This window comes from Daphnia pulicaria, chromosome 3 (genome assembly GCF_021234035.1).
Source record: "Daphnia pulicaria isolate SC F1-1A chromosome 3, SC_F0-13Bv2, whole genome shotgun sequence".
NCBI lineage: Eukaryota > Metazoa > Arthropoda > Branchiopoda > Diplostraca > Daphniidae > Daphnia > Daphnia pulicaria.
In genome coordinates this window covers 10,608,425-10,632,228 of record NC_060915.1, presented here as the reverse complement: position 1 = coordinate 10,632,228, position 23,804 = coordinate 10,608,425, and the positions used below count along the sequence as shown (strand labels likewise).

At 39.9% G+C, this 23,804-nt stretch overlaps 6 protein-coding genes across 15 annotated transcripts; 3 read left to right on the top strand and 3 right to left on the bottom strand.

Annotated features, from left to right (window-relative positions):
• Positions 1 to 126: 126 nt before the first annotated feature.
• On the top strand, positions 127 to 1,626 carry LOC124329377 (coenzyme Q-binding protein COQ10 homolog B, mitochondrial-like). Its single transcript, XM_046788441.1, has 3 exons — positions 127 to 832; positions 906 to 1,079; positions 1,151 to 1,626. Exons 1-3 carry the CDS (start codon positions 717 to 719, stop codon positions 1,599 to 1,601), a joined length of 741 nt encoding a protein of 246 aa, XP_046644397.1. The 5' UTR covers positions 127 to 716; the 3' UTR covers positions 1,602 to 1,626.
• LOC124329374 (ubiquinone biosynthesis O-methyltransferase, mitochondrial-like) lies at positions 1,513 to 3,276 on the bottom strand. 3 transcript variants are annotated; one of them, XR_006916763.1, is made up of 6 exons: positions 3,002 to 3,276; positions 2,546 to 2,918; positions 2,327 to 2,486; positions 2,143 to 2,258; positions 1,767 to 1,903; positions 1,513 to 1,687 (listed from the first exon to the last, which is right to left on the bottom strand). XR_006916763.1 is itself a non-coding variant. In XM_046788437.1 (5 exons), the coding sequence occupies exons 1-5, from the start codon at positions 3,175 to 3,177 to the stop codon at positions 1,871 to 1,873; spliced, it is 858 nt and encodes a 285-aa protein (XP_046644393.1). In that variant the 5' UTR covers positions 3,178 to 3,276; the 3' UTR covers positions 1,513 to 1,870. The 3 variants fall into 3 exon arrangements, 2 of the variants coding, with proteins under 2 accessions (XP_046644393.1, XP_046644392.1); XM_046788437.1 differs by having other exon boundaries at positions 1,513 to 1,903; XM_046788436.1 differs by lacking the exons at positions 1,513 to 1,687; positions 1,767 to 1,903 and having other exon boundaries at positions 1,962 to 2,258; positions 3,002 to 3,275.
• A 1,760-nt stretch (positions 3,277 to 5,036) lies between these two features.
• LOC124328307 (putative fatty acyl-CoA reductase CG5065) lies at positions 5,037 to 7,816 on the top strand. The gene is made up of 8 exons (XM_046787034.1): positions 5,037 to 5,328; positions 5,386 to 5,634; positions 5,696 to 5,841; positions 5,911 to 6,080; positions 6,142 to 6,274; positions 6,355 to 6,598; positions 6,667 to 6,920; positions 6,987 to 7,816. The coding sequence occupies exons 1-8, from the start codon at positions 5,116 to 5,118 to the stop codon at positions 7,123 to 7,125; spliced, it is 1,548 nt and encodes a 515-aa protein (XP_046642990.1). The 5' UTR covers positions 5,037 to 5,115; the 3' UTR covers positions 7,126 to 7,816.
• Positions 7,817 to 9,211: 1,395 nt separating this feature from the next.
• Positions 9,212 to 16,567, bottom strand: LOC124329338 (protein Fe65 homolog). 5 transcript variants are annotated; one of them, XM_046788383.1, is made up of 15 exons: positions 16,458 to 16,564; positions 13,486 to 13,616; positions 12,954 to 13,111; positions 12,690 to 12,862; positions 12,417 to 12,616; positions 12,212 to 12,336; positions 12,042 to 12,142; positions 11,752 to 11,977; positions 11,563 to 11,690; positions 11,439 to 11,444; positions 11,069 to 11,235; positions 10,851 to 10,973; positions 10,581 to 10,783; positions 10,330 to 10,509; positions 9,212 to 10,251 (listed from the first exon to the last, which is right to left on the bottom strand). In XM_046788383.1, the coding sequence occupies exons 2-15, from the start codon at positions 13,529 to 13,531 to the stop codon at positions 10,069 to 10,071; spliced, it is 2,019 nt and encodes a 672-aa protein (XP_046644339.1). In that variant the 5' UTR covers positions 13,532 to 13,616; positions 16,458 to 16,564; the 3' UTR covers positions 9,212 to 10,068. The 5 variants fall into 5 exon arrangements, with proteins under 5 accessions (XP_046644339.1, XP_046644336.1, XP_046644338.1 ...); XM_046788380.1 differs by lacking the exon at positions 13,486 to 13,616 and adding an exon at positions 14,522 to 14,603 and having other exon boundaries at positions 16,458 to 16,559; XM_046788382.1 differs by lacking the exon at positions 16,458 to 16,564 and adding an exon at positions 14,522 to 15,328.
• A 183-nt stretch (positions 16,568 to 16,750) lies between these two features.
• LOC124329341 (dihydroorotate dehydrogenase (quinone), mitochondrial-like) lies at positions 16,751 to 18,461 on the top strand. Its single transcript, XM_046788388.1, has 6 exons — positions 16,751 to 16,870; positions 16,944 to 17,153; positions 17,221 to 17,420; positions 17,487 to 17,865; positions 17,936 to 18,249; positions 18,319 to 18,461. The coding sequence occupies exons 1-6, from the start codon at positions 16,844 to 16,846 to the stop codon at positions 18,374 to 18,376; spliced, it is 1,188 nt and encodes a 395-aa protein (XP_046644344.1). The 5' UTR covers positions 16,751 to 16,843; the 3' UTR covers positions 18,377 to 18,461.
• LOC124329340 (acid-sensing ion channel 5-like) lies at positions 18,317 to 22,976 on the bottom strand. Of its 4 annotated transcripts, none has more exons than XR_006916752.1 (13): positions 21,557 to 21,710; positions 21,279 to 21,378; positions 20,933 to 21,190; positions 20,677 to 20,772; positions 20,226 to 20,439; positions 20,059 to 20,162; positions 19,902 to 19,992; positions 19,790 to 19,839; positions 19,570 to 19,725; positions 19,365 to 19,494; positions 19,073 to 19,287; positions 18,714 to 19,008; positions 18,317 to 18,644 (listed from the first exon to the last, which is right to left on the bottom strand). XR_006916752.1 is itself a non-coding variant. In XM_046788387.1 (13 exons), the coding sequence occupies exons 2-13, from the start codon at positions 22,576 to 22,578 to the stop codon at positions 18,790 to 18,792; spliced, it is 1,764 nt and encodes a 587-aa protein (XP_046644343.1). In that variant the 5' UTR covers positions 22,579 to 22,624; positions 22,690 to 22,976; the 3' UTR covers positions 18,317 to 18,789. The 4 variants fall into 4 exon arrangements, 3 of the variants coding, with proteins under 3 accessions (XP_046644343.1, XP_046644342.1, XP_046644341.1); XM_046788387.1 differs by lacking the exon at positions 21,557 to 21,710 and adding exons at positions 22,448 to 22,624; positions 22,690 to 22,976 and having other exon boundaries at positions 18,317 to 19,008; XM_046788386.1 differs by lacking the exon at positions 21,557 to 21,710 and adding an exon at positions 22,448 to 22,976 and having other exon boundaries at positions 18,317 to 19,008.
• Between the last annotated feature and the right edge of the window lie 828 nt (positions 22,977 to 23,804).

Below are 23,804 nucleotides of genomic sequence, written 5' to 3'. Positions count from 1 at the left end.
GCAATTTAATTACTGCCACAAGGCATTATATTTGAAAATTGGCGACATGTGCGAAATGGCACGTGTGACTGAAAATCGTGCTTGAAAACGATTATGTTTGTATTTTTGTTGAGTACGCCTTCAGTCCGGATTATCGGGGTTTTGTTATTACCAAAAACAATTAACTTAAAAAAAAAAAAATAATAATAAGATACGTCAAGCTGGTGGGGTGACCCAAATAACATCAGAGAAAGTTGTTTGGTCACATTTAAGAAAAAAAAAAAAAAAACTTATTTACTTACTTATTACACTCGCCTTTATTAGAATAAAATATTTATCGTGTTATTCCGATAGGCAAAGTTTAATATTCAACTTGAATTTCTAAAGGTACTGAAAGTAGGCTGCTTTAACGATAGATTTCAGACTAGTTATACGTAGATAAGTTGTGCTAACTTTAAGTCGTGATTCGTAAACGCACAGCACCGCGTTACATTAATCATGGTCATGATGTTTCGTCAGACCAAAGGTTTCTGACCCGTATAACAGGTTGCTAGTAGAACCAAAACGAAAAGAGAGAAAGAGAGAATTGGAAAGCAGCAGTTTTAGTCTTTCTCGGTCTTTCTTTCTTAACTAGTCTCCAATGTTTTACTTAAACTGCTCGTGTATCGCTGTTACTCACTTCATCGTTGTTAAAAATTTGATTTTAACTAGTTTGTGGTAGAAGAACGTTCGCAACCATGATTTCGCTATCAGTTAATAGAATGGCAAGGTTTCCTTTGCTGTCTTTTACTACCACAATAGGAAACCCTGTTAGGTTTCATGCTCCTGGAACGAATTCAGTTGGTTTCTCAAAGTACAACTCTTTCTTAAGACATACCATTAAGACACGCGTGCCGTTTTTAATCTCTTTTTACTTTTTTACACAGGGAATTAATTCGCCATCGGTGTAACTCGACACAAGGCAATCGTGGAACTATTCTATCTCAAAAGTCAAGAGCAATTCAACCTCTTCCATTCATAGTTATCTCACAACGTAACTTTAAGTTATCCGGGGGACTGGGAAATAATAGAAAAGATTTTTCTGAAAGGAAAATTCTCGGGTATTGGATAAAAATACATTTAAAAAATAAATAACATTGCTGGACAGAATCTCTTTAACGTGATTTTACAGGTACTCGATGGAGGGACTTTTTAATATAGTGGCTGAGGTTGAGCAATATAAACACTTTGTTCCATATTGCATGAATTCAGTAGTCACTTCCCGAACTTCAGCAGAACGATTTACAGCTGATTTAACAATAGGCTTTCCACCGTTGTTGGTGGAAAACTATACAGCTAGCTTCATGCTAACATCACCAACATTAGTGAAATCCGTTTACATACAGGGAAATCTGTTTAATCATCTGGAAACAATATGGAAATTCAGTCCTGGACCTAACGGAGATCCTAAAAGTTGTACCTTTGATTTTTACATGTCCTTTGAATTCCGTTCTTTACTGCATACTCAACTATCACAATTGTTTTTTGATGAAGTTGTGAATAAAATAACTGATGCGTTTACAGAAGAAGCAAAAAGGCGTTACGGACCACCGTCCATAACTAACCAGCGATCGTATGTATGAATAAATTTATTTTCCCTCGTCAAAAGTCTCAAAACCCAGTTTGTTCTTAAACTTCCAGTCGACTTGACAGCCTTAATACAACAATTCTATCATAACGAAAAAATTTTACATTTTATGTTGACAAAAACGTTTTGTTTAAAGAATTTACGTTTTTTTTTGTCTTACCTTGATTATCAGGATGTGTGATATCTTGATAATTGATTGAAACTGAACAAGTTTCACAAAGATTTCCGTCGACAACTTGTAAATAGGGACCAATTTCTGTAGGCTTATGTATCATTTCTTTGATCCGGTGATGTTAGCTGCATAAAAAACAATTAAACGCTAAACAGTTGGCAACCTTTTTTAAAAACAATTACGCATAGCAGAATCGAAATTTCTAATTAACATTTTCATCAATACTTTTATTACACATTGTCGAAGTATTCAACCCGATTTATCGCAACAACATAAAAAAGGAGAATAAATTTTTCTCATTCTCGAACATTTGTCTCAATAGAAAAATTCAATTCAGATTTTGTATCACATCATCTGTTACTACCTGAGACGATTTTGTAGCGTGTACAGCATAGTTGACGCTAGTGGTTCTTGACCATTTCCATTTGTTCATAAAAGGGTTGTAAGCCATGCCACATATTTGTCGAAGCTGGCAACCACCTAAAGTATGCAGTAGAATATATATAACACATATTTCAGAACATGTTTCATGGTAATTCAAAACATACTGCTATTAATGTAGTCTATTAGTTCATCAGGAGTGATAAACTTATTCCAATCATGTGTTCCTCTTGGTACAACATTGAGAATATATTCTGCGCCACAAATGGCAAGGGCCCAAGAAGCAGGAGTCCTATTTAGAGTTGTTATGAATAAAGAACCTCCTGGCTAGAAAAGTATGTCAGTTATGAAAGTCTGTTCTAGTAGTTGTACAAAAAATTAAATACTTTGAGTAATTCAGTGCATGTTTGGATGAAAAATTTTGGATTTTCTACATGCTCAATGACTTCAGATGCAACAACTGCATCAAAGGTGGTTGACAAACTAGTGTTTAATGCTTGAAAATGTTCAATGGTATTGACTTCAAAGGTCACATTCTGAAGCCTCATTTTATTAGCATGAAGAGAGGCTGCTGCAGTATTTTCTTCACTTGGATCAAGTCCTGTAACACTTGCTCCCAAACGGCCCAGACTTGTGCTCAAAATTCCACCACCACATCCTACATCCAATATGCTACATCCTGCCAACGGACTTGTTGGAGAATTGTTAACAACAGCTGATTTTTGATGAGAGCATATTCCATTTCGAATGAATGGAACTCTAGGGAGAAAAATCATTAGGTTTGAAAAATAAAGTGCAAAACATGTTGTAAAAGGGGCTCACTACAACATAGATATGGTTACCTTAGTTTATTTAAAGAGTGTAACCCACTGAATGGTCCATTAACATCCCACCATTCATTTGCCATTTTACTGAATTTCTGGATTTCATTTTCACTCAGCGTTGATTTGATTGAATAGTTTCTTACAGACGACAGGCCTCGGACTGGGAGAGAAGTAACACAATGCTTCAGCAACATCGTAGTTTCAACTTTCAAGTGCTCGTCTGAGGATTTCGATTTCTGTTGTAACTGGATGTGTGCTGTCTGCTATCCTGTGTCTAATGTTTACGTGCAAACGACAGTGTTGCCATTTCGTTGCAAAGAACCACTTTCGCGGAAAAGTTTTTTAATTTGTTTTGTATGTTTTTGTTTATTTTCGATTTTTGAAAATAGAATAATTTAGTTCTGTTTATTTTTAGGAGTAACCCACCGAATCAGTCAACTAGCCATGACTTTGAACTTTTGAAGTTTGAATTGTACTATAATTCTGTAGAAGTCGAACCCTAAAATGGTTATAAAAAAGGGTAAAAGTTAGCAAGAAAACAACAGCGGCAAAAAAAAATTTCGTGCCTTAAAAAAAGTCTTTAGGTTTCCCGAAATCATAGCTTACAGCTAAAAATGAACATTCGCCGACTCAACCGCCGTCAAGTGGAATCGTTTTTCTCAATGTTTGTCCTCGTGCTCAATTGAATTTCAGTCCATTTAAATGTAACTGCTTTTTTGTTAGCTTATCAAAAATGTTACATTATCTTAACTATCGGTTGATCTGCGTCGTTGCGGACGGATATTCACACAGAGCGAAATCAAATATAAAAGAGAACAGCATTCACTTTGAAATCGGTGCTGGGCTGACGGAACGAGCTAGAAGACCCTCTTATGGCTTGTATAGTTTTTCTTTACCAGCGGAGACTGAATTTGGCACGAGATGACTAGGAATGAGGTCAACAAAGATCCGGTTGACTGGTCCAATAAGTACCTTGTACCTACAAAGTGAAAGTGGTTAATCAAATTAGTACTGACAAGATATCGTAGTCTTTCATAAGTGTAACTTTATATCTCTAGTAAATATTTAACACACAAAGGAATTAAGGAAATCGGACACAAAATCGTAAAAGTAAACGACCATTTGACGACAAGTACAAGTAAATTCATAAGTTTTGGCTCGATGCGCTAAAAGATAACGACTAGAAGACGATTAGATTAACGACTAGATTTTTTTTAAATGTTGGATGGTCAAACAGATTAAAATTTTTTTTTTCAATAATTTTCAATAAGCAATTTGAAAAATTCATGAAAATTTTTGTATGTTGTGACTTGTTTGTCTTTGAAAGTCACTTAACAGCTTTCCATGCCTCCACGGCAACGTAGTCATGGAAAGCTTCGTTCACTTGCGGAAAATAAATCAAGTTTTTAGTGGTTTCTCAGGTCCTATTCCGCTTTTAAGAAACGGAATGTCACAATGCCATGTAAACAATCTTTGTTTTTAAATTTACGTAATATCTTGAAGCTGGACTCACTTGAACGAATAGAAATCCCCCGCTTTCGATTTCTCTATTGAAATGCGAAGTAATATTCAAGTCTGTATCTACGGAGTAATATTTGGTACTTTCGCTTAGGCACTCAATCATGAAAATGACTTTCTCATTAGAACTTGATTTTTTACAGTGACCCAGAACATTTTCTGAAATGATCACAAGTTGAAGGACTCCGTGACACAGAACTTTGTTTATTTAGGAAACACTAGCTGATGGGGGTATAATAACTACGAAACTCATCACATGACAACCGGTCTAGATGAGATTGTCTGGGCATTGCTTATGACTCAGACAACTACTATAAATGATGTTGTCATTGAGCATTGCCGATAACTGACTAGTAGGGATATCTACGGAAATTTTACTTTCGCTTGGACTTTCAACGTGGCTTTCTCATTGAGACTTGATTTCTATTGCCATGCCCCAGAAAAATGTAGATTTGCCTTACGGATTTGTCAGCGACTTTCAGTCACATCCATAGTGGGTTAAGGAGAGGAAATAAAAGCAAGTCAAACTCCAGATTCCAACTAATCACAAAACAGCGGTACACTGGAATCGAGCTCGTTTGGATGTTGGTGTCCGTCATTTTTTTACTTGTCGAATGTCAGAAAATACAAATATGGAGCAATTAAGTATACCCGAATTTTACAAAGGCCGATCCGTGTTCATCACCGGCGCAACGGGTTTCATGGGCAAGGTGTTAGTGGAGAAGCTTTTACGATCCTGCCCCGAAGTTGATCGAATTTACTTGTTGATGAGACCATCAAAGGGCCAAAGTGTCGAGTGTCGTCTTGAGGATCTAATCAACAATCAGGTACGGATTTTAAATTCTTATTTTATACGAATTTTCACAAAAGTGATTTTTTTATAGATATTCGACGGGGTCAGGAAACAAGAGCCAAATGCATTGACAAAAATTGTAGCCGTGACAGGCGATGTGACCCTGCCCGGATACGGTTTATCGGCATTCGACTTGAATCTATTGATTCAAAATGTTTCTATCGTCTTCAACTCTGCCGCTACCATTAAATTCAACGAAGAACTCAAAGATGCCATCGAGATGAACGTCAAAGGTCCTATGCAGTTACTAGAAATTTGCCGACAGATGAAACGCCTTGTGGTAGCGTATAATAAACACAGTTTTATAACGCCAATATATGTGTTTTAATTAACTCTTACAGGCTTTTGTTCACGTATCGACGGCTTTTAACAATCTCGACCGAGAAGAAATGAAAGAACAGGTTTACCATTCGAAAGTTGATCCCGTCAAATTGATTCAATTGCTTGACTGCCTCGACGACAACGCAGTAAAAAAGATCGCACCACAGTAAGAGCTTTATTAAAATGTTCTTGCAAGCGAAACCAATTTAATATTTTACTGCCATTTACTGTCAAGACTTTTGGGCAATTCCCCCAACACATATACCTACACAAAAGCATTGGCCGAGCAACTTCTCGAGGAACAATGCGGAAGCGTTCCATTGGCAATTGTAAGACCCTCAATAGTTACTGCAGCCCTCAAAGAACCCATTCCCGGTTGGGTTGACAATTTCAACGGGGCAACAGGTGAAAAAGATTGATTGGCACACACGAATATCATTTAATTGAGACAACCTTTATTGTTTAGGAACGATCGCTGCGGTCGGGAAGGGATTTTTCCGTGTCATGAAAATCAACGCAGATCTAGTCGCAGACATAATTCCTGTTGATTACCCAATCAATTTAATGATTGCCGTGGCTTGGCACTTAGCCACTCGCAGGTATAACAATCAAATATTTTTTTCGAAATAAAATCCCGACAGCTATGGTGGCCAATGATTGACGTGTAATTTTCTGTTAGACCAAACGAAGTTCCGGTTTACAGTTGTACAACTGGCCATCGAAACCCTTTAACTTGGGGTGGTCTGAAACGTTATACCTTGCAGTCTTGGTTGAAATTCCCTGCCCAAGATATGATGTGGTACCCTAGCGCCCTTTACACAATTAACGACGCTTGGTACAAAATGAACGAAGTTTTGTTCCATACCATTCCGGCACACTTGTTCGACTTGTTTTATTCTATGACGGGCAAACGCACTCGATGGGTACGATCCAATTAATTATCAACAAATTTCCACGAAAATTCCTTATGTCTTTTTGTGATTGCTAATAGGTCCGAATGTATGCCAAAGCAACTCTAGCTTTTTCTGCATTGGAGTTTTTTACGACGCATCAATGGAGATTCCTTAGTAATAACCCGATTCGTTTGTTGGAGGAAATGTCCAACCAAGACAAGAAAACTTTCTATTTTGATGTCCGCGAAATTGAATGGAAAAGCTACTTCGATGTTTTCATACAGGGAGCTCGGAGGTTCGTTCTTAAAGACGACCCAAGCACTCTGCCCCTCGCAAGACGCAACCTTAGCAGGTATAGTTGTAAATTCATAAGAGCAAGCGATTATTATTTTTAATCGTGGCATTGGCCAATCTGCAGGCTGTACGTGGCACGGATGTTTCTGCGTCTACTTTTTTTCTTCGGTTTATTCACTGTATTGTGGCGCTCTTTCAGACCATTTTTACTACCTGTAACTGCAGCGTTTTTCTTAATCGAGTTTTTATCTGATAAGTCTTAGGCAAAGATAACGACGAATCAAACCTGAAGAGGTAAATCAGTCGGTTGTTTTACTTATCCTTACAACACGTAAAAATAGTATTCCTCTTTCATTTCTCCTCGTCGTCGTACGTAACCGTTTCCCTTGATTTTAAATAGTTCAATTGCGCTTCATAGTATTTAGCATGTTCAGCGAAGATGCCAAATGTTGTTGAGTAGATTCTTCATTTTAAATCTTCTAAGTTACAAGCCTATAGGATAAGGCTATCTTATATCTGTAAGTTTTATGTAGAACTTAATAATCATTTCTTTTTCAAAATACCTTCATTTTAGACATTTTGGCTAGTATTGCGCCATTGAATTTTGCATTAAACGTGTTCAAAAGGTTTTTGATGAACGTTTTACAACTAACAAGTAATTAAAAGTCGTTCATGTAAACAATTTAATTCAACAAAATTAATTTCAACATTAGCCTTTGAAAATAATTCAACCGATAACGGAAAGATTTCTGTGAAATAAAATGTTCAAACCCCTCAAAGAAAAAAGACAAAATATCCTGTAAATTTCCGAGTTCGTCTTCCGAGATATGCGTCATCTAATCGTTGCTTGTATTGCGCAAACCCAATCATTACTGTGTAGTACTCATTAATGCATTGATATGATTTCTTGAGATTTTATTTTGTAAAAGAATATACGTAGTATAATTGCCACCAGCCCCAGAAAAGTTGCTCAAAAATAGTTCCATTTCTTTGTTTGCTACAAAAATGTCTGATTTTATGTTAAAACGATGAGTGTAGAAAATTTACGATTTGTATAACAAATTATTACATATAATAAACTTATTATATTGACGAATTCCATCTGAAAATTCCAATTTCATCAAGTAAGTAAGTCATCCCTCGTGAATATTCGCCATAATAACACGACGAGACAATAATAGTCCAAACCCAAAGCATTCATTTTCGTGTTTATCGTTATTCTGTAAGATTGCAATTGTTCAAATTTTTTTATTTTCCCTTTTACTTCGAGTTGAGCAGGTAAAAACGGTAAAAAGGCAGCACTGCACTTTAAACCACTTAAACAAACCCTTTGGTTAAGGGACAATTTGCACGAAATCCAAAATTTTGTCCGAAAATAACAACACCCCCAGGACCCTCTTGGAAGCCAAGAGGGAAAATGTAACTAGATGGCTAAATGCCCTGGCTAAACCTTCGCGGCTAAGGTTGCAAAAAATATATCTCAGCAATATCTTTTAGCTTAATTTCTAATTGTAGCCTACATGTTGATTAGCAGACAAAGCAGCCCCACGAAATGACAAGGTTAAATCTTCATCAACTCGAAACCAAAAATTGAAAAATTTCTGATTAGCGGTAAATTAAATGGATTAGGATTTAATTTGTTTTAATTGATTTATTTCTTTTGATAGGAATATGATATGATTTATTTTTCTTAAGAGATTGTAACTTTAGAGCTGTGAAAAGTGTCGAGTAGGTGGTACGTCGTTATTTGGAACGTGCCAAAACGAATGACCGGATCTTTGTTACATTAGTTCACTTGACTCCCCACAAACATTTGCAGTTATTACGCTCGCCGCTGCCACTAGTCCACGACCACCACGTTATCGTGGTGGTCGTGGATTATAGCCTATAGGTCAGGTTCTTTCGGGTTCTCCCTTGCTACGAACAGTGATTATTTTATACTCCATTCAACCGCTTAAATGGGCAAAAAGGTACGTGGGTTATTTCGGGTTATTTGTGAGAAAGAAACCCGATTTCTTGATTATTATTCGCTTTTTATCTTCCAGCAGTCAAATGCGACGAGATCCGAGGATCTAAACAATTTGAAACAAGAGTTGGAGATTGACGACCACAAAATCCCGATTGCTGAACATTACAGACGACTTAATGTCAATCCGGAAACTGTAAGCATAAAAAAGTCCTTAACCCCTGTTTGATTTTCTAAATAGAAACCAAATTTTTAAAAACTGTTATTAATACGATTGTTTTATTTGACGATCTCCCAACAGTGATGACAACAACGGTCGTCAAAACAAAACCAATCAACTCTCTTTTTCTTCACTTCAATAACGAGAATAAACTTGATTGGTATCGATTTTAAACGTCAAATGTTTATTGTTAATGTGACATCAGTAACGGTCGTTTATTATTATATCCAGTATATAAGATGATGTGTGTGTGTGTGTATGTGAATCGAGTTACAAAACTCATGGAACCGTCTAGACTCGGCTCGTCGTAACACTCGTGGATTGAAGATGATATCTTGAGGCGTCGCACATCGTATGTATAGAGATTACAGAGTTGGTGCGGGGAATAATAGTTAACAAAACTAAATAGATTCATCATACACGTGACGTTGAGATGCTAGAAAAAGGAGGGCAGAAGTTCGCATGGCACTAAATAATTAAAATAGAGAAACGATGGCATCCAACAATCGAAAAATGCCGTCAAAAAAGGGATTGAATGGAAACTGCAATCAGCACTTGATTCGCGAATGAGAAATGAGCCAAATAATAAAAATCCAAAATGAGGTCTGGCTTGGTAGAAGATTTAAAAAAAAAAAGAAATCGAATCAATTTGTAAGCACTCTTAAATGTCTTCATAAAGAAACCGAGTTCTCTTAGCTTTGATCTGAAAACAAATGAATACAATTCGAAAGCTAACTTCTAGAAAAGCGGAGACGATTGGACGAAAAACGATGCTTGGGGATTGTGAGACGAGCGAAGGGCGTAAATACACTAAGTGCAGGGGGATATATCTTATTTCTTTGAATAGGGGAAATGTTAAACCATTCTTCTTTTTAAAGCTTATTAGAATATCCCTCTTGACCATCATGACAAGACGAGTCTTATCCTCCTTTCCTCGTGTCGTCGCATCGATTTCATCGAATGAAAAGAATAAAAGTAATAAAATAAAAAGATGAGATGTTCGGCGCTGGAAGCAAACATTCACGAATCGCCGCTAGCTTTGTTCGTCTTCTTCGAGCCTAGAGTTATGGAACCGAAGACTGATTTGAGAGTAGCACTCAGTGATTCCAGACTGCGGCCCGTTGGCGTTTGGGCTGTCGACGATGAGTTGGTGATCCGCCCCCTGAGGGCACCGTGAGCATCCAGGCATTTTTGATAGCGCAACTGTGTGACAGAGACACCAATACCACAAGTAGGACGCGTATCGAAATTCAATACCAAGATATTATATGTAAAGTATACCTTGCAAGCGGCTTCTATTGTTTTGCAGATGGCGCCGGATGAAGGATAGCAGCAAAGAACGTGGGCGATGTAGACATCGTTGGCTGTGTGAACGATGAAACCACAGTTCTCTACCTGACGACCGATGCCCAGGAACGACAGAAATCGAACACGTGATTCGACGATAATTTTCTCATCGTCCTAAAATAGTAAAAACAATCAGGTCATGACTCTTTAAATTAAGAAAGAAAAGGTGCCGGAATCATTATCACCTCAGCATCGGTAATGGTAACTACTGAAGGTGCGACGGCCACATTAACGTCTCGCCATTGATCGGCTGGAACTTGGCTGGCCATTTGATCGATGGCGTCGTTGAGTGTTTCCATGCCGCTTGGACGGCGCACTTGAAGGCTGCCAATGTATTGCGCTTTTAGCACCTTACGCGGCTCTTCCATCGGCGTAGGAAAGCTCTGGCCTGAATACAAAAGAGACAACTCAGGAAGCAACTCAATTTTGAACGCCTCATTATCTGAAGAACGTACTCGACAACAATATCTGTCCGATTTTGCTGGTATGGCGTCGCTGTTCCGATGGTAAGTTGCTGGGACGGCTGCGAGATGCCGAAAGCGTGCTAGAACCCACAGTACCAACAGCCATATTAGATCCTGCACGATTACAAAAAAAAATTACAAAGATATCCACCACGTCAAAAAAAGATGATGAAAAAACATAAGGGGAATGTCAATAACGACCAGCTTACCATTTTCGGCAGGTTTACCGAAGCCGTGCTGTAGATTACGTTCGATCATGATCTTTTTGCAGATGTCCCTGAGTGTATTGGCAATCGTGCGGGCCGGCGTGTCGCAGCGGAATACATGGCACATGTGCTTTCGTGTTACGCGGTCACGAGCGACGTAAGCGAAATCCCTATAACATGGATGAGATCCATTATCAGAAAATGCTTCCACGGCTATTGGAAATAAGGAACGAGACAAAGAAAAAAGTCACAACAAAAGGGAACGGAGCGTGCCATCTTTTTTTTTCGTTGGTGCATAGCATGCATGGGTCGCAGGAATGAAAACTGAACGCAACCAAATGCAACGCATGATGCTTGTGTGTTTTTATTTTACCTTTCCCTGTTTTCCCGTAAAGTCGCAAAGGGGTCGAAGTGCGCAAGAAAGAATAATGAGTATTAAAGAACCTTCACCAGTTTAAGGAAAAATAAAACTACTGCCAAATGAGTACACTATTTACCGTCCGTTGTCGCGACCAACTCCCCACACACGGATCGTGTGAATGGGTTGACTGTTCAAGACGGCAAAGCTCTCGGTATCAATCAGCTTTAGCGATCCTTCGTCGAGATCCATAAACAAGTCCTTGCCCTGTCCGAATGAATCATTTTCATTTTTAAATGATTAAAATACTTGACAATGGATATCTTACATCTCCCCAACGGCCGACAACGTCTAGCAAGTCATGCCGACCCAAACTCAAGTCGACGATGCAACGGTTGACGGCCTTGGAACTACGCTCAGGTGTGAGGTCTTCTTCGGCTATTTCAACCCAACCCAGAGACCGGACAGAGAATCGGATGGCTGGCGATTTCGAACCAGAATTCCGAGATTCGGCAGAAGCGCTGGAACCGAGTGACACCGGGAAACTCCTTCTCCTGTTTAAACAAAAATAAATCTTAGAATGAAAAACCCAAACCCAAACTAAACTAAAAGTTATACTTGAAGGCCATATCCTCTTTGGATCGGATACTATCCAGATCAGATAGTGTGAAACTAGTCGTGCTTCTGGGAACCACCGGAGTGAAACTTGCACTAATAGCCTTGTTTACGTTAGGAAAAAGAAAAGAATAATTAATCAAATTCAGACATTTGGTTATGTAAGAGCCAACCTCTGCTTCGCGCACCACTTGGCGTTGAAAATTCATTGCTGGTTGGCTCGAGGAATCTTTGTTCTCAGGTGGTTCACGTTGAATAGTTCCGCTTTTGATGTGCCAATAGTACGGTCCATCATCATCTATCGAACGATAATCAACCAAAAGTTGTGTTATTAAATCAAGAACTCGATTAGATTAATTGGGAGAGTGTTGTATGTACCTTCGTGTTTTTCCCAGCCAGGTGGCAGTTGCTCTTCGCTTCTGTCTGGTTCACTATCGCAAGCAGTTGCCGTAGCGCAGCTACTCTCCGATGCGGACGGAGAGCCCGTGTCGACGCTGCTGCTATCAGTGCCCTGTCTCTCGACCGCAGACTTGCGCTGTTCAGCATCAATAGACGTGCCATAGTTGTTCAACACGCCCCTGTAAATAGAAATCACACATCGTATTGATATTCCCAGCGCGCCTTTAAGTGCGTGTTTAAGAGGAGGCGGACCTATTGTTGTCGAAATCCGGACTGCCGAGATTCATCACTGGACCAACTTGGACGTCAACTCCCATCGACGTCGGATCGAGCGAAGCGTAGTGTCTTCTTTGACGAGTGGCATTACCGCCACTCAAGCTGGTGCTCGAACCAGTTCGAGCCAATTCCAGCTCCATTCCGAGATCCTGCCGTTTTGTAATCGGTTTAATAAAGACGAATGCTTGCCAATTTGGGCCTTCATCAACTTTCGATCATCTTGAGAGGGTATATACGTACCATGTTTGAAAGTTGCGGCGATAGGACGTCCATGCTGTAGCCAAGTAGCGCCGAGTTTAAATTATAATGTTCCGTGTTTGAGTTTAGAGCGTCTTCCAGACGTACAGCGTTCAAATGAAGTTGATAGTTTGGATTCTCGTAACTCAATCGTCCGTTCTCTATTGATTTCATACAATGGCAATCGCGTTAATGAAAGAGGTCATCGTAACACGAAATAGAACCCGACAAGATACGCAAAAAACCAAACGAGGATCCGAGCCAAGTCATCAATCACAAAGGCGGCAATGCTGCCGGAGAAAAAGAAAAAAATAACAGTAACAAGCCAGAACATAATAAGGGGTGAGCGAAAAAAGAACGGCTAGGAATCAAATAAAACCATCGAAAGTTCGGCATCCAAGTGGCAAAAGGAATTTCCGCACGAACGAACCCAAGAAGAAACGAAAAAGTAACGAACAAGAATAATGTTTGTTCCGGTAATCGAGCAGAACGGACACAAAAAAGTTGATAAAAAACACATTGATTTGGTTAGTACCTAAGAAAATGTCTTCGTCTTGGCCAGGAATCGACTGGTCGCCCATCTTGAACGACGACAAGGCCCCCCTTCTCTTATTCCAGCAGCAGCTATACTGAACCAAAGTCTGATCGAACCGTGCTCAGGCTATACTGTAATTCCGAGCATGCCCGAGAATAAAGAGAATAATACACACACAAAAAAAAGTCGGCGGTGGCAATCAATTTTTTTTGGCCATAATTCAAAGGCAATCACAACAGGAGGAAACGGAAGAGAAAAAAAAAATCGATAAAGAAGAATATAATAATAATAAAAAAAAGTTCGGGCGGCATTGATCGTGACCGTGTTAGGTGAAAGGGTTCGAGCGCAATGACGCCCAAGGTATTTATCATGACGACGAAATAGATCACCGGAAGGAAAGACATGGTCCAAAAAAAAAATCCAACAATACGATTGTATGTAGATTTACGGAGTAATAGCATAGACTCTTTAAAAGAGATTCCGCCCTCGCACATTATTTACGTCATCTTGGCATTTTCTCGACTGCGCAACGAACAGTGTCTTGACAACACAATTCGGACGTCGACCGCTGAGGCAAGTTTGGAAAAATAAAATAAGAAAAAACATAGACAAGTCGCATGAGCGTCACACACTAGAAAGTGAATTTTAGCGTGTGTAGTGCGGATAGTAAAAATAAAATAAAATAAAAACCCCAAAAAGAAGACGGTAAATAGCTGGCAGGGGCGCCCCCATCAGCTGTGTACAAGGACACAGAAGAAGTACTATATGGCGTCGCTTGGCCACCGACCGATCAATACGACGTCGGGGAAAGATGGCCGACCAACTTGTAACTCTTGTGACTCATAGGACGTTTCGATCGATCGAAATGAAATTAATCAAATCCGAAACAAATGTGGAAGTTTGGCACATACTTTGTTGTCGTGTCTTTGAACTCGAAACCAAACAACCATAACAACTATACACGGCCATCTCTTTCGACTAACAAGGTGCCAAAATCAAGGTAAGAAAAGAATTGAAAAAGATCTAGGAAACGTACCGCAATTGTTGACAGCGAGTCGACAATGGTCAAACATGGTGTTGTGTAAAACAAGGGAATCGAGCCAGATGCTAATTGGATTCTAGCCAAAATATAGAAGGATTATCCGTTGATGCGGTTGAGAACGAGAGAAGATGTGGGCGACGTTATCGACAGACGGACACGGACTGGCTGTGTGTATATGCGCGCAAGCGAGTGCCAGCAGGTCTTAAGCCCGACACACAACGATACACAGTGCATATCGACTAGGCTCTCTCTTTCCCCCGTCCTATAGCTATTACCCCCCAGCTGTTTGATACACACACCATGAAACCAATGAGGAAGATGGGAGAGAAAGAGACTGTCTTTTTGGTATTAGCAGGGCGGAATTGATCCTGCGCAACTCCTCCATCAAAGTCGGCAGGAGAAGCTAGGGAGGGTGAAAGAAATATTGCATCTGCGGAAGAAGTGAGCTGATGAACGATATTATACCCCAGTTACGCGGTCAAAAGTTCTGGAGCATTTTTCTTATGACACAAATCTGGACATAAATCTTTAGTCTTAATGCAAGTCATGTGAACTTGGGGAGGAAAGGCCGTAATTTCCACAACGTCGACCAGTAATTGGCTTCCACGATCTAATAGCAATATCAGCGATTGTTTCTCGCTCGCTGCCACAACTTTTTCAACGGCTTACTGAAAGCAGCTCTTGATTAACCACTAATTGCTCTCTGCAGTAGCTAAGATCAGCTGCGCCAAATTAGATTAGGTGACTCGTCTAAAACAAAGGAACCAAGTTTTCATTCCTTCAACAAACCCAGCTAAATATTAAAACGAAACGTTCGTTCAAGTAATTCATTTAATGACAAGAAAATGTTCAATTCGTTCAACTGGCAAAGTATTTTGAGGGGGAAAAAACAAAGTGGAACGCTGCGGGTGTCCCATAAAAGAGTAGCGAGACCAAGAGGCATGCATGGATGATTAATGATATGGTGGCTGAAGGAGTATATCAGTTGAAACTTCTTATCATTCCGACAGTGAGCTTTATAAAGAAAGGATTCATTAGTAATCCCGTATAGTTTTTTTTTACTTGGGCACATGTACGTCCTTTCAATATTCATGAGCACCAGCGGCCTGCAATTCATTGACCGAGTGAAACAAGTTCACGTTTCTCATCTGTAAGGATATTTGCTTATTATGATGGGAAGAACATTCCACTTGATACCAGCGGCTTAACAGACACTTGGGAAGGGCAAGGGAGACTGTTTGGATTATGTCTGACAATGCGACTTCAAGATGGAAGGTACAATACCCCAAAACCTATTACGCTGCTTGCAATCGATGTGATACGTAGAATTAGTTACTATGTGGGGGTATTAGAGGACAAAATGAGATCGATATATTTCGATTCTTTTTCGGCGAACCCATTACACGAACCCCGATTGTGTTGCCTGGTCAACTTTACTTCAGGGTTCAATGCAAGTCACGAAGAGTAAACAGATCGAAAATGGATACAATACACGCGTAAGCATTTTGATGACAGTTGAAACCAGTTTTGACATTCGGAAATCGAAATTGCTCTCTGCTTTGTGGTGGAAGATGGCGACATGACGTGAGCATATTCTCCTTATTCTAACTCTCTTCTCCCCTCCACACCCCTTTTGCGACAAAACCGATTCTGACTTGTTTTTAGCTGCTGCAAAAATATTGACCAAACGTTGGTTAGACACTGTGTGGACGGACCACTACTGTAATGCAAATCTTGTGGCTTTTTTGACGATCGATTGATGCTAAGACACATGTGATGATGAATGAGTTGTGACCCAATGTGAAGCCAGAATAGATGGAAACACCCTCGAGACAGCATCGCGATAAATCACGATAAACAAGAGAAAATAAGACAACGAACTTTTCAAATATCAATCTAGATATTAAGAAGAAGATAAGAATTCACTTACCCCGTCGGGAGATGTCATAATCTTTCGCAAAACATAACACAACCCAAAAAATTATTATTTGTGACTTGCAGCCGACACACACACGCCTCTTGTCTTGTTTTGTCGACGACAACGATCTTCAAGCCATCTACCGTGAGGATATTTTACTAGTGATGCTCAAGGTTACAGTCTCGTGTCATAAAGAGGGTTTTTGACTGTTTACTTTAATAAATCCACAAATCAATAATTGTTGTAAATTTTTGGTTTAATTTCAGTTGTTAGTTCATCCTCGTTCTTGATTTACATTATCGACAATAGTATTATGCAACACTGTGTTTCTTGTTGCAGCCGACTATTTTTACCAGACGATTTGAAAATCCGGATCATTTTATACAGTTTTTTTTACAATGTATTCGCGAAAAGAAAAACTCATTGTAAGTTATAACATTTTGGAACTATGGAAAAAATTATAAATAAGATATGTATGTATAAATTTCTTCTTAACAGAAACAACTTACAGCACTAGTGACTGTAACTTTAGGAGGAACTGCAACTTTTGCTAGTCTTTGTATTTGGAATGGCAACGAGAGCTTTTTTTCCGATTATGTAATGCCCTTCACTCGTCGTCTTGATCCAGAGACATCTCATAAACTTGCCGTGTTTGCCATGAAACATTGTCTCATTAAAAAACAAGTGAAACCTGATCCAGAATCTATAGTATGTATCAAAATTTTTTATTCTAAATCATTGGTGTAAACGAATGTAATGATACCATTAAATGCAGGCCACCAGGTTGTGGGGGATGAATTTTTCAAACCCTATTGGATTGGCTGCAGGGTTTGACAAACAAGCAGAAGCTATGCAAGGGTTACACAGAACAGGGTTTGGATTTGTTGAGATTGGTTCTGTTACCCCAGAGCCTCAAGATGGAAATAAAAAACCTAGAGTATTTCGACTTGATGAAGACAAAGCCATCATAAACAGGTTTTTATTTTTACATGTTGCAGTCTTTTTCTAAATATCCTAATTTCTAAAAGATTTCTCACTTAGATATGGATTCAACTCTGAAGGCCATGAAGCAGTATACAGTAGAGTGAAGATGGAAGGAGAAAAGCCAGAAAGAGCTGTTATAGGAGTTAATTTAGGAAAGAACAAACTATCCGCTATGGAAGATGTAGGAGATTATGTCGATGGAGTGAAAAAATTTGGTGCCATTGCTGATTATCTAGTCATCAACGTATCCAGCCCTAATACTGCGGGGCTGAGGGGACTCCAGCAAAAAAACGAGCTAGAGAATCTCATTTCCTGTGTTTTGGAAGCTAGAAACAATCTTGGAGTTACTAAACTGCCTCCACTTCTGCTCAAAATTGCGCCAGATCTCAATGAAGAGGAAAGAAAAGATATTGCCAACGTCATTTTGAAGGATCATGTAAGAGTCTGCTTTTCAGTCTAGATACGTGTACCCGCCAATTTTATTAATTATTTTCTTTTCGTGAAAGTGTCGTGTAGATGGTATTATCGTGTGTAACACTACCACCAGTCGACCATCTGATCTAAAGAGCGAATTCAAAGATCAAACTGGTGGCCTGAGTGGTCAACCATTAAAGGACATTTCCACTCGCTGTATCGGAGATTTCTATCGTCTGACAGGCGGCCAAATTCCTATTATTGGTGTCGGTGGTGTTGCTACCGGCCAGGATGCTTTCGAAAAGATTCTGGCTGGCGCCAGTCTTGTCCAATTATACACTTCCTTTGCTTTTCAAGGTCCACCTATCGTCAGGCGAATCAAACGCGAATTGGATGAAATTTTAAGGTCTATTCATTTGGTGAAAACTATTCGTATGCTCTTGTCTCTAATATTATTTTGAAACCCTTTTCTCAGATCGAAAGGATACAAAAATATCTCGGAAGCCATTGGAAAATCTGCGTTGAGTAGTTAAAATTTTAAACAGACCAGCTATATACATTTAAGTATGTTCTATTGATTATGTTTACCGTCAATACATGCCAGAATTTTATTGCATATGTAACGACATTTAACAATAATAGACTATTAGGTGCATTAGCTCAGTATCTTCGCTATAGTAATGCTGATCCAATTAAGACAACGATTACCAGTGAATCGAATGGTTGGAATCCCAAAACAGACGTTCGCACCGATTAATGCGTCCATCTTCGTTAACTTGGATGCTCAGCAGAAACCCAAATCTAATTAGTCAATCGTTTCTTAAGAACAACAATTAAAAACTTGTTGATTATAGCTTTGTTTCAAATAACCTTTTGAATCGGCAATAATTGAAGCTGAAATACAACAACAGTGTTGTTGGTGCAGCATTTTTCACACACAATGATATTAAATCGGTCGGGGCTCTGGTTTTGACTTGACAAATAGGCAGCAACAGTGAGTAAACATAGCTGTTAGATGGACCAATGCTGTCGAGATAGCCTCGATGATTTCGAAGAAAGTGAGAACCGAAGCACCCAGTAGCAAACCTAGCGAGCCGCCAATATCGCAGAGCAAAGGGATAGTCGTGTAACCAAACTCCTCTTCAATATCGTCATAGGTCAAATCCTAAGCACAAAATGATGCAAATGACGTTTTTTTAATGGGTTGACTAAAATATTTAATAATTTGCCTGATAAAAGATCCGCAATTTCCCCTTGTTCTCCTGTTCTTTGTCCATTTGATTTGTCTCGGCATACGTTATGTAAAAGTCCTGATTGCATTGTCTTGGACACGGACAATTGTTTTCGGACCACTCTCCGTAGAAAAGGAGGTCGTCCACCCTTTTGTTGACAGCTGCGTACGCTTGGGAATCGTTACACGGCTCAGGATCATCGTCTTTTAAAGCTACAGAACCAAAGGCAGTTGAATAAATCAATCTCAAGTCAATAAAATAGTATAGCTTGGAAATTTTGTAGATTTACCTTTGATATAAGGAAGGCGACATATGCTATTGGCGTTCACTTCTTTAATAAAACAATTTGCAACACACTCAGAGTAGGAGTAGTCGATTTCATCGGAGCACGGACGCTTATCGCTATTTATCGTCTGAAACTATTAAAAATGAAAGATCCAAATAACTGACGAAGTAAACGAATAAACAGAATGTGTGTGAATGTCAAATGAAACCTGTCTTATGAAAACGCGGATATCTTTGGACCAGCCACGATAGAGTGTTGTGCCGTGTGTGCGAAGGTGAATCAGCGGTGAATCCCTTTGGTCGTGTATGAGTAGTTTCCATCCACTTGCGTCGTCCTTGTAAGCCAAAGGCTGGGTATCTTGCAGCTTAAAAATAACCGACATTTAATTTAATTTCACTTAAAACATTTCATTTTGCATCTCTTAATACCTTTAGGTAGAAGTTGTTGAATAGGCCAGTCGTGTTGACTAGAGATCCGTCTTATGAAAAATAAAATTGGCTGTAATCAACTGTCGATTACACAATTACGAAATAAAAATACTTAGCGTGTAAGAGTAGCAGACGCCCATGTAATTGTATATTACTTCCCAACGTCCACGTTCTTCACACGTCTTATTTCTTCCAAAGTAGCACTGAAAAACGCAAAAATTCCGCTATTCTTGGAATTTAATGTATTATTTTTAGGTTGTAGGACTCACTTCTAGGGCCATCCCATGATGAATCCCATCTTTATTAAGTGAATGAGAAATAAAATCCCAAAGCTGGGAAACATTGTAGTCATTCACTCCAATTAAATCGCCCACTATAAATAATACGTGATCAATCCATACTGGATTAGCCAATATTTTCAATTGCATATATTTACCATCCCATTTGGCCATTTCTTTCTGCGAGACGATGGTACCGTTTTTCTCTTTGATAGCGTTCGCCTTTTTTTCCTTTAGGATCTGAATGGCTGACATGTTGAACATGTTCTTATTACAAATTGAAAGAACTGGAAAGCGAAGACTCATATTTCTGGACACTCGGACGTGAACCGTTACTGGCGACGACATGTAGGTAACCACTCGATCCTGAACCTGTGTTGTAGTAATACGTTGGTTCAAAAAAATCTTTGCATCTTCTATATTCAATTTTGATCGCAGTTTTTAGGTTTTTAGTAAAATCGAGTTGAAGGCTTAATGTTGAGCGTTGGAACGTTCATTATTGTACGTACAAGTTCATAAACGACCTTTTCAATCCTTATTCCAGTAAAAAAGACATTTCCAATGTATTGCTCACGATGAAATTGCGGGAACGAATACTGCGAACCTTACCTGAATAGCACATATGCTGAAGCACGTGATAAGAATGAAAATCCAGATGATTCGACGAATCATCGACGAGCGAAGTCCAAACACGGCTCGCATTCCCTTGATAGAGAAACACCGAACAATAGGAGCCGGCGAGGGGGAATCGAAGATAATGGAGAAACGCGTCAATCGAGATTGATACCACCCAAATGGGAAATCCGTGTATAAGAAGATATCTAAAGAAGGTCTCTACGTATAAAAGAAATACACCTATACGTACGGGAATGGAAATTTCGGCCATCGACTTTTTAGCGTCCAGGCGCTTAAGCAGGAAACTTGATTGACGTTGGATCCCGTTGCCATCGATGCCGACGCCACTGCCGCCTGTTATCGCAGCAGTTGACTGTTGCTGACATTGCCGCTTGCCGTGTTGAGCCCTCGGAGGCTTTGGACTTTTGAAAACGTGACCGGCGATAGTTTCTACTTCATCCGATGGTGAGTAAAGCTTGCCGCCGTAATTTGTTTCCACCATCGGGACCTTCCACGAACGGTTAACATCAAAACATTCAATTACGAATTGAATTTCTAGCCTTTTCAACAGTCTCAACATGTAGTATACTGTATACCTGCTGCATTGCGAGTGGGTCGTACTCCAAGTTCCAGTAGGACGAATCATAAAATGGGTCGATGACCGAGACGGCCGCCGTCGACGGCAAGTCCAGCAAACTACATTGTTATACGCAAATCAAAGATGGTGAGATAGTCAAACATTCCATTGTCTTATCTATCAACAACAATAGCCATTTTGGCGTTTCCAATAGACGTCTGGAGACGCAAACTAAACATGGTAGGGATGAAACGAAATCTTTTTCTTCTCAGCGCTTTAACCATCAACTTTAAGCACCTGCGGTTCTGATAGGGCGAAGTGGCCGGCAATTTCTTTTGGCGGTGTGTCGTCGTGTATACTTTAAAGCTAATCCTTCTTCTGTTTTGATTGTGGCTTGATGACATTTTCACAGAAAAAAAAACACGGACTCTGCTTCGCGACATCAAATGGCTAACTGGTCAATGACGCCTGTCGGTCTGCATTCCGTCACGTACTGACATCGATGTAACATTTTGTCTCATTCTCAGTTGACACCCTCAAGAAGAAATTACAATGCGACACGACATGCGCATCATCAGCTGTTGGTCATGGATGCCTCGCGAACGATGAGAAGATGGGCAGCTGCTGCTGCTGTTTGGCACACTCCTCGTTTATTGAAATAGGTTTTAGTTACGCTGGGTTATATAGAGGTGTTGCGTGCAACAAGGAGAACAACATATACTTTTTCTGGCTGATAACCAGCAGGGGCTCAACCAATTATCCGACGCAGATCGGTGCCTTTACAATCCATTCCCACGATTTGGAATGTGTAATACTTCAGCGTCGTCAACTACTAAATTTGAAGTGGAGCGAAAAACCCGCCATCCATCCAACAATAGCGCCCTCATACATTATTTGCGGCACGGCCAGCGTGATACATACTTTATTCTGTCAACTCTTTTGAGCAGGCTTTCTTGCTGGTTCAAACGAGTTCTTTTATTGGTCTCGCCCTTTTCTTCGGCTCTTTTCAAAGTGAATGAATTGCCTGCGTGACACCTGCATATCAGTTTGCGCATCTTTGCGTTCCATCGCGTGTGTTCTTTTGCGCAAAGAACATAATTTTCGCTCCAAGAAATCTAAACGGTAGTCGTCCTCAAACATGCCGGAGCGTAGCGATAGAAAAAGAAAATAACAAGATTGTAAACTTACCAGCAGTTCACTCTATTATAGGAGTTACAGATTTGAGTTGCATATCTTGAAACACCAGTCGGGCAGGTTTTCGTGATTTTCCATTCATGACACAGCAGCGGCGGATGATTACACTGTGTTAATTTAACCATGCGAAACGAAAACTCACTTTGTGACGAAAAGAAACGCACAACTGGCCTACAAGGAAAACCGGGTTAGTCTACGTCTTACTACTCGACTGAGAAAGTGGAAAAACAAAGTACCGGCAACACTTGCGCTTCCGTCGGCGCCAAGTCGTGCAACTCGTGTCCCCTCGCACACGGTTCCGTTCAGATAAGAGACGAGACCGCAGAGTCCTAGGAAGACTTCAATTTTCCTAGAGATTTACGATACACACAGTGTGTTGTGTGTATTGTAAATCTATTTGTTATATATAAAAGAGTGGCTCATTTATTTCGGTGGAAACCAGACGCTGCGCACGCATCAGCACTTGATGGAGAGAGCAGTTGACCGTGAAACGTGATTATATTAGCTTGGGCACACCCTCAACATCCAGTCGAGCTTCATCTATTGGACCAGATTGCTGTTGACTGGCATATAATTCATCAGAGCAAGCAATCGAAAGTGCTGGCCTGGGTTGTTGTCGCCGTCGTTGGAGGTTATGTCGTCGCTTCTAAATGCCTTTAAAGAAATACAAGTACGAGCGAAAGAGAAATTTAGAAATGAGCGAAAACTCGTCAATCAAGAAACCGCTTCCGTTGGAGACAGCAGACTTAAGAATATTTTGGATACACGACGACTATTGTTGCATATACTTGTAGAACTGGTTCACTGGACTGTACGGCGCCAAAATACGGGGTGCAGCAGCCACGTTAGAAATCCCACAAATTGATAATATAAACGTCTAACCGGTTGCCGACGAGCGCGGTTCATCAACCGCAATGCGATATGTAGGTATCAAGCCATTCACAGTTTGCACAGATGCAAGCAGCAAGCGCTCTCGAAACAATGCCGAAATTGAACGATTTGTCCTGATTTTTTTTTGTTGTTGTTGTTGTTGTTGTTGCGGAATAAAGACACTTGCCAGCAGATGTGGACATCAACATCACCATCAAGAGCGCTCGGCGGAGTTCATATAGACAAAATGCTAATCAAGTAGATCTACAAACACATAAGTGGAGATTGCGTTCAGCGAAAGAAGACTTAGGGTCCTATCACGAATTAATGAGCGAGTCCCGAGTCCCCATTTCTATGTTGATTTCTGTTGAAGTAAACCCCTCGCTTGCGTGACTGTTGGTGTATCTGGGTGTATACCGAAAGTGACACTTGTCAGCTCGAGTCAACAAAAGCTGAGGGGAAACAAAAACACGATACAAAT

What these genes read in the sequence shown, in the direction of transcription:
- LOC124329377 (XM_046788441.1), top strand. Translation starts at nt 717, where the DNA reads ATGATTTCGCTATCAGTTAATAGAATGGCAAGGTTTCCTTTGCTGTCT. An exon ending in AATTCAGTTGGTTTCTCAAA is followed by an intron (nt 833 to 905) that starts GTACAACTCTTT and finishes TTTTTTACACAG; the next exon opens with GGAATTAATTCGCCATCGGT. An exon ending in TCTGAAAGGAAAATTCTCGG is followed by an intron (nt 1,080 to 1,150) that starts GTATTGGATAAA and finishes GTGATTTTACAG; the next exon opens with GTACTCGATGGAGGGACTTT.
- LOC124329374 (XM_046788436.1), bottom strand. Translation starts at nt 3,177, where the DNA reads ATGTTGCTGAAGCATTGTGTTACTTCTCTCCCAGTCCGAGGCCTGTCG. An exon ending in CACTCTTTAAATAAACTAAG is followed by an intron (nt 2,919 to 3,001) that starts GTAACCATATCT and finishes TTTTCTCCCTAG; the next exon opens with AGTTCCATTCATTCGAAATG. An exon ending in CATGCACTGAATTACTCAAA is followed by an intron (nt 2,487 to 2,545) that starts GTATTTAATTTT and finishes ATACTTTTCTAG; the next exon opens with CCAGGAGGTTCTTTATTCAT.
- LOC124328307 (XM_046787034.1), top strand. Translation starts at nt 5,116, where the DNA reads ATGTCAGAAAATACAAATATGGAGCAATTAAGTATACCCGAATTTTAC. An exon ending in GACAGATGAAACGCCTTGTG is followed by an intron (nt 5,635 to 5,695) that starts GTAGCGTATAAT and finishes TAACTCTTACAG; the next exon opens with GCTTTTGTTCACGTATCGAC. An exon ending in CAATTTCAACGGGGCAACAG is followed by an intron (nt 6,081 to 6,141) that starts GTGAAAAAGATT and finishes TTTATTGTTTAG; the next exon opens with GAACGATCGCTGCGGTCGGG.
- LOC124329338 (XM_046788380.1), bottom strand. An exon ending in TGGCTGGGAAAAACACGAAG is followed by an intron (nt 12,337 to 12,416) that starts GTACATACAACA and finishes ATCGTTCGATAG; the next exon opens with ATGATGATGGACCGTACTAT. An exon ending in CAATAGAAGCCGCTTGCAAG is followed by an intron (nt 10,252 to 10,329) that starts GTATACTTTACA and finishes TCTGTCACACAG; the next exon opens with TTGCGCTATCAAAAATGCCT.
- LOC124329341 (XM_046788388.1), top strand. Translation starts at nt 16,844, where the DNA reads ATGTATTCGCGAAAAGAAAAACTCATT. An exon ending in CGCGAAAAGAAAAACTCATT is followed by an intron (nt 16,871 to 16,943) that starts GTAAGTTATAAC and finishes TCTTCTTAACAG; the next exon opens with AAACAACTTACAGCACTAGT. An exon ending in ACGTCATTTTGAAGGATCAT is followed by an intron (nt 17,866 to 17,935) that starts GTAAGAGTCTGC and finishes TTTTCGTGAAAG; the next exon opens with TGTCGTGTAGATGGTATTAT.
- LOC124329340 (XM_046788385.1), bottom strand. Translation starts at nt 21,702, where the DNA reads ATGTCGCGAAGCAGAGTCCGTGTTTTTTTTTCTGTGAAAATGTCATCA. An exon ending in ACCCACTCGCAATGCAGCAG is followed by an intron (nt 21,191 to 21,278) that starts GTATACAGTATA and finishes CGTTCGTGGAAG; the next exon opens with GTCCCGATGGTGGAAACAAA. An exon ending in TCCGCGTTTTCATAAGACAG is followed by an intron (nt 19,495 to 19,569) that starts GTTTCATTTGAC and finishes CATTTTTAATAG; the next exon opens with TTTCAGACGATAAATAGCGA.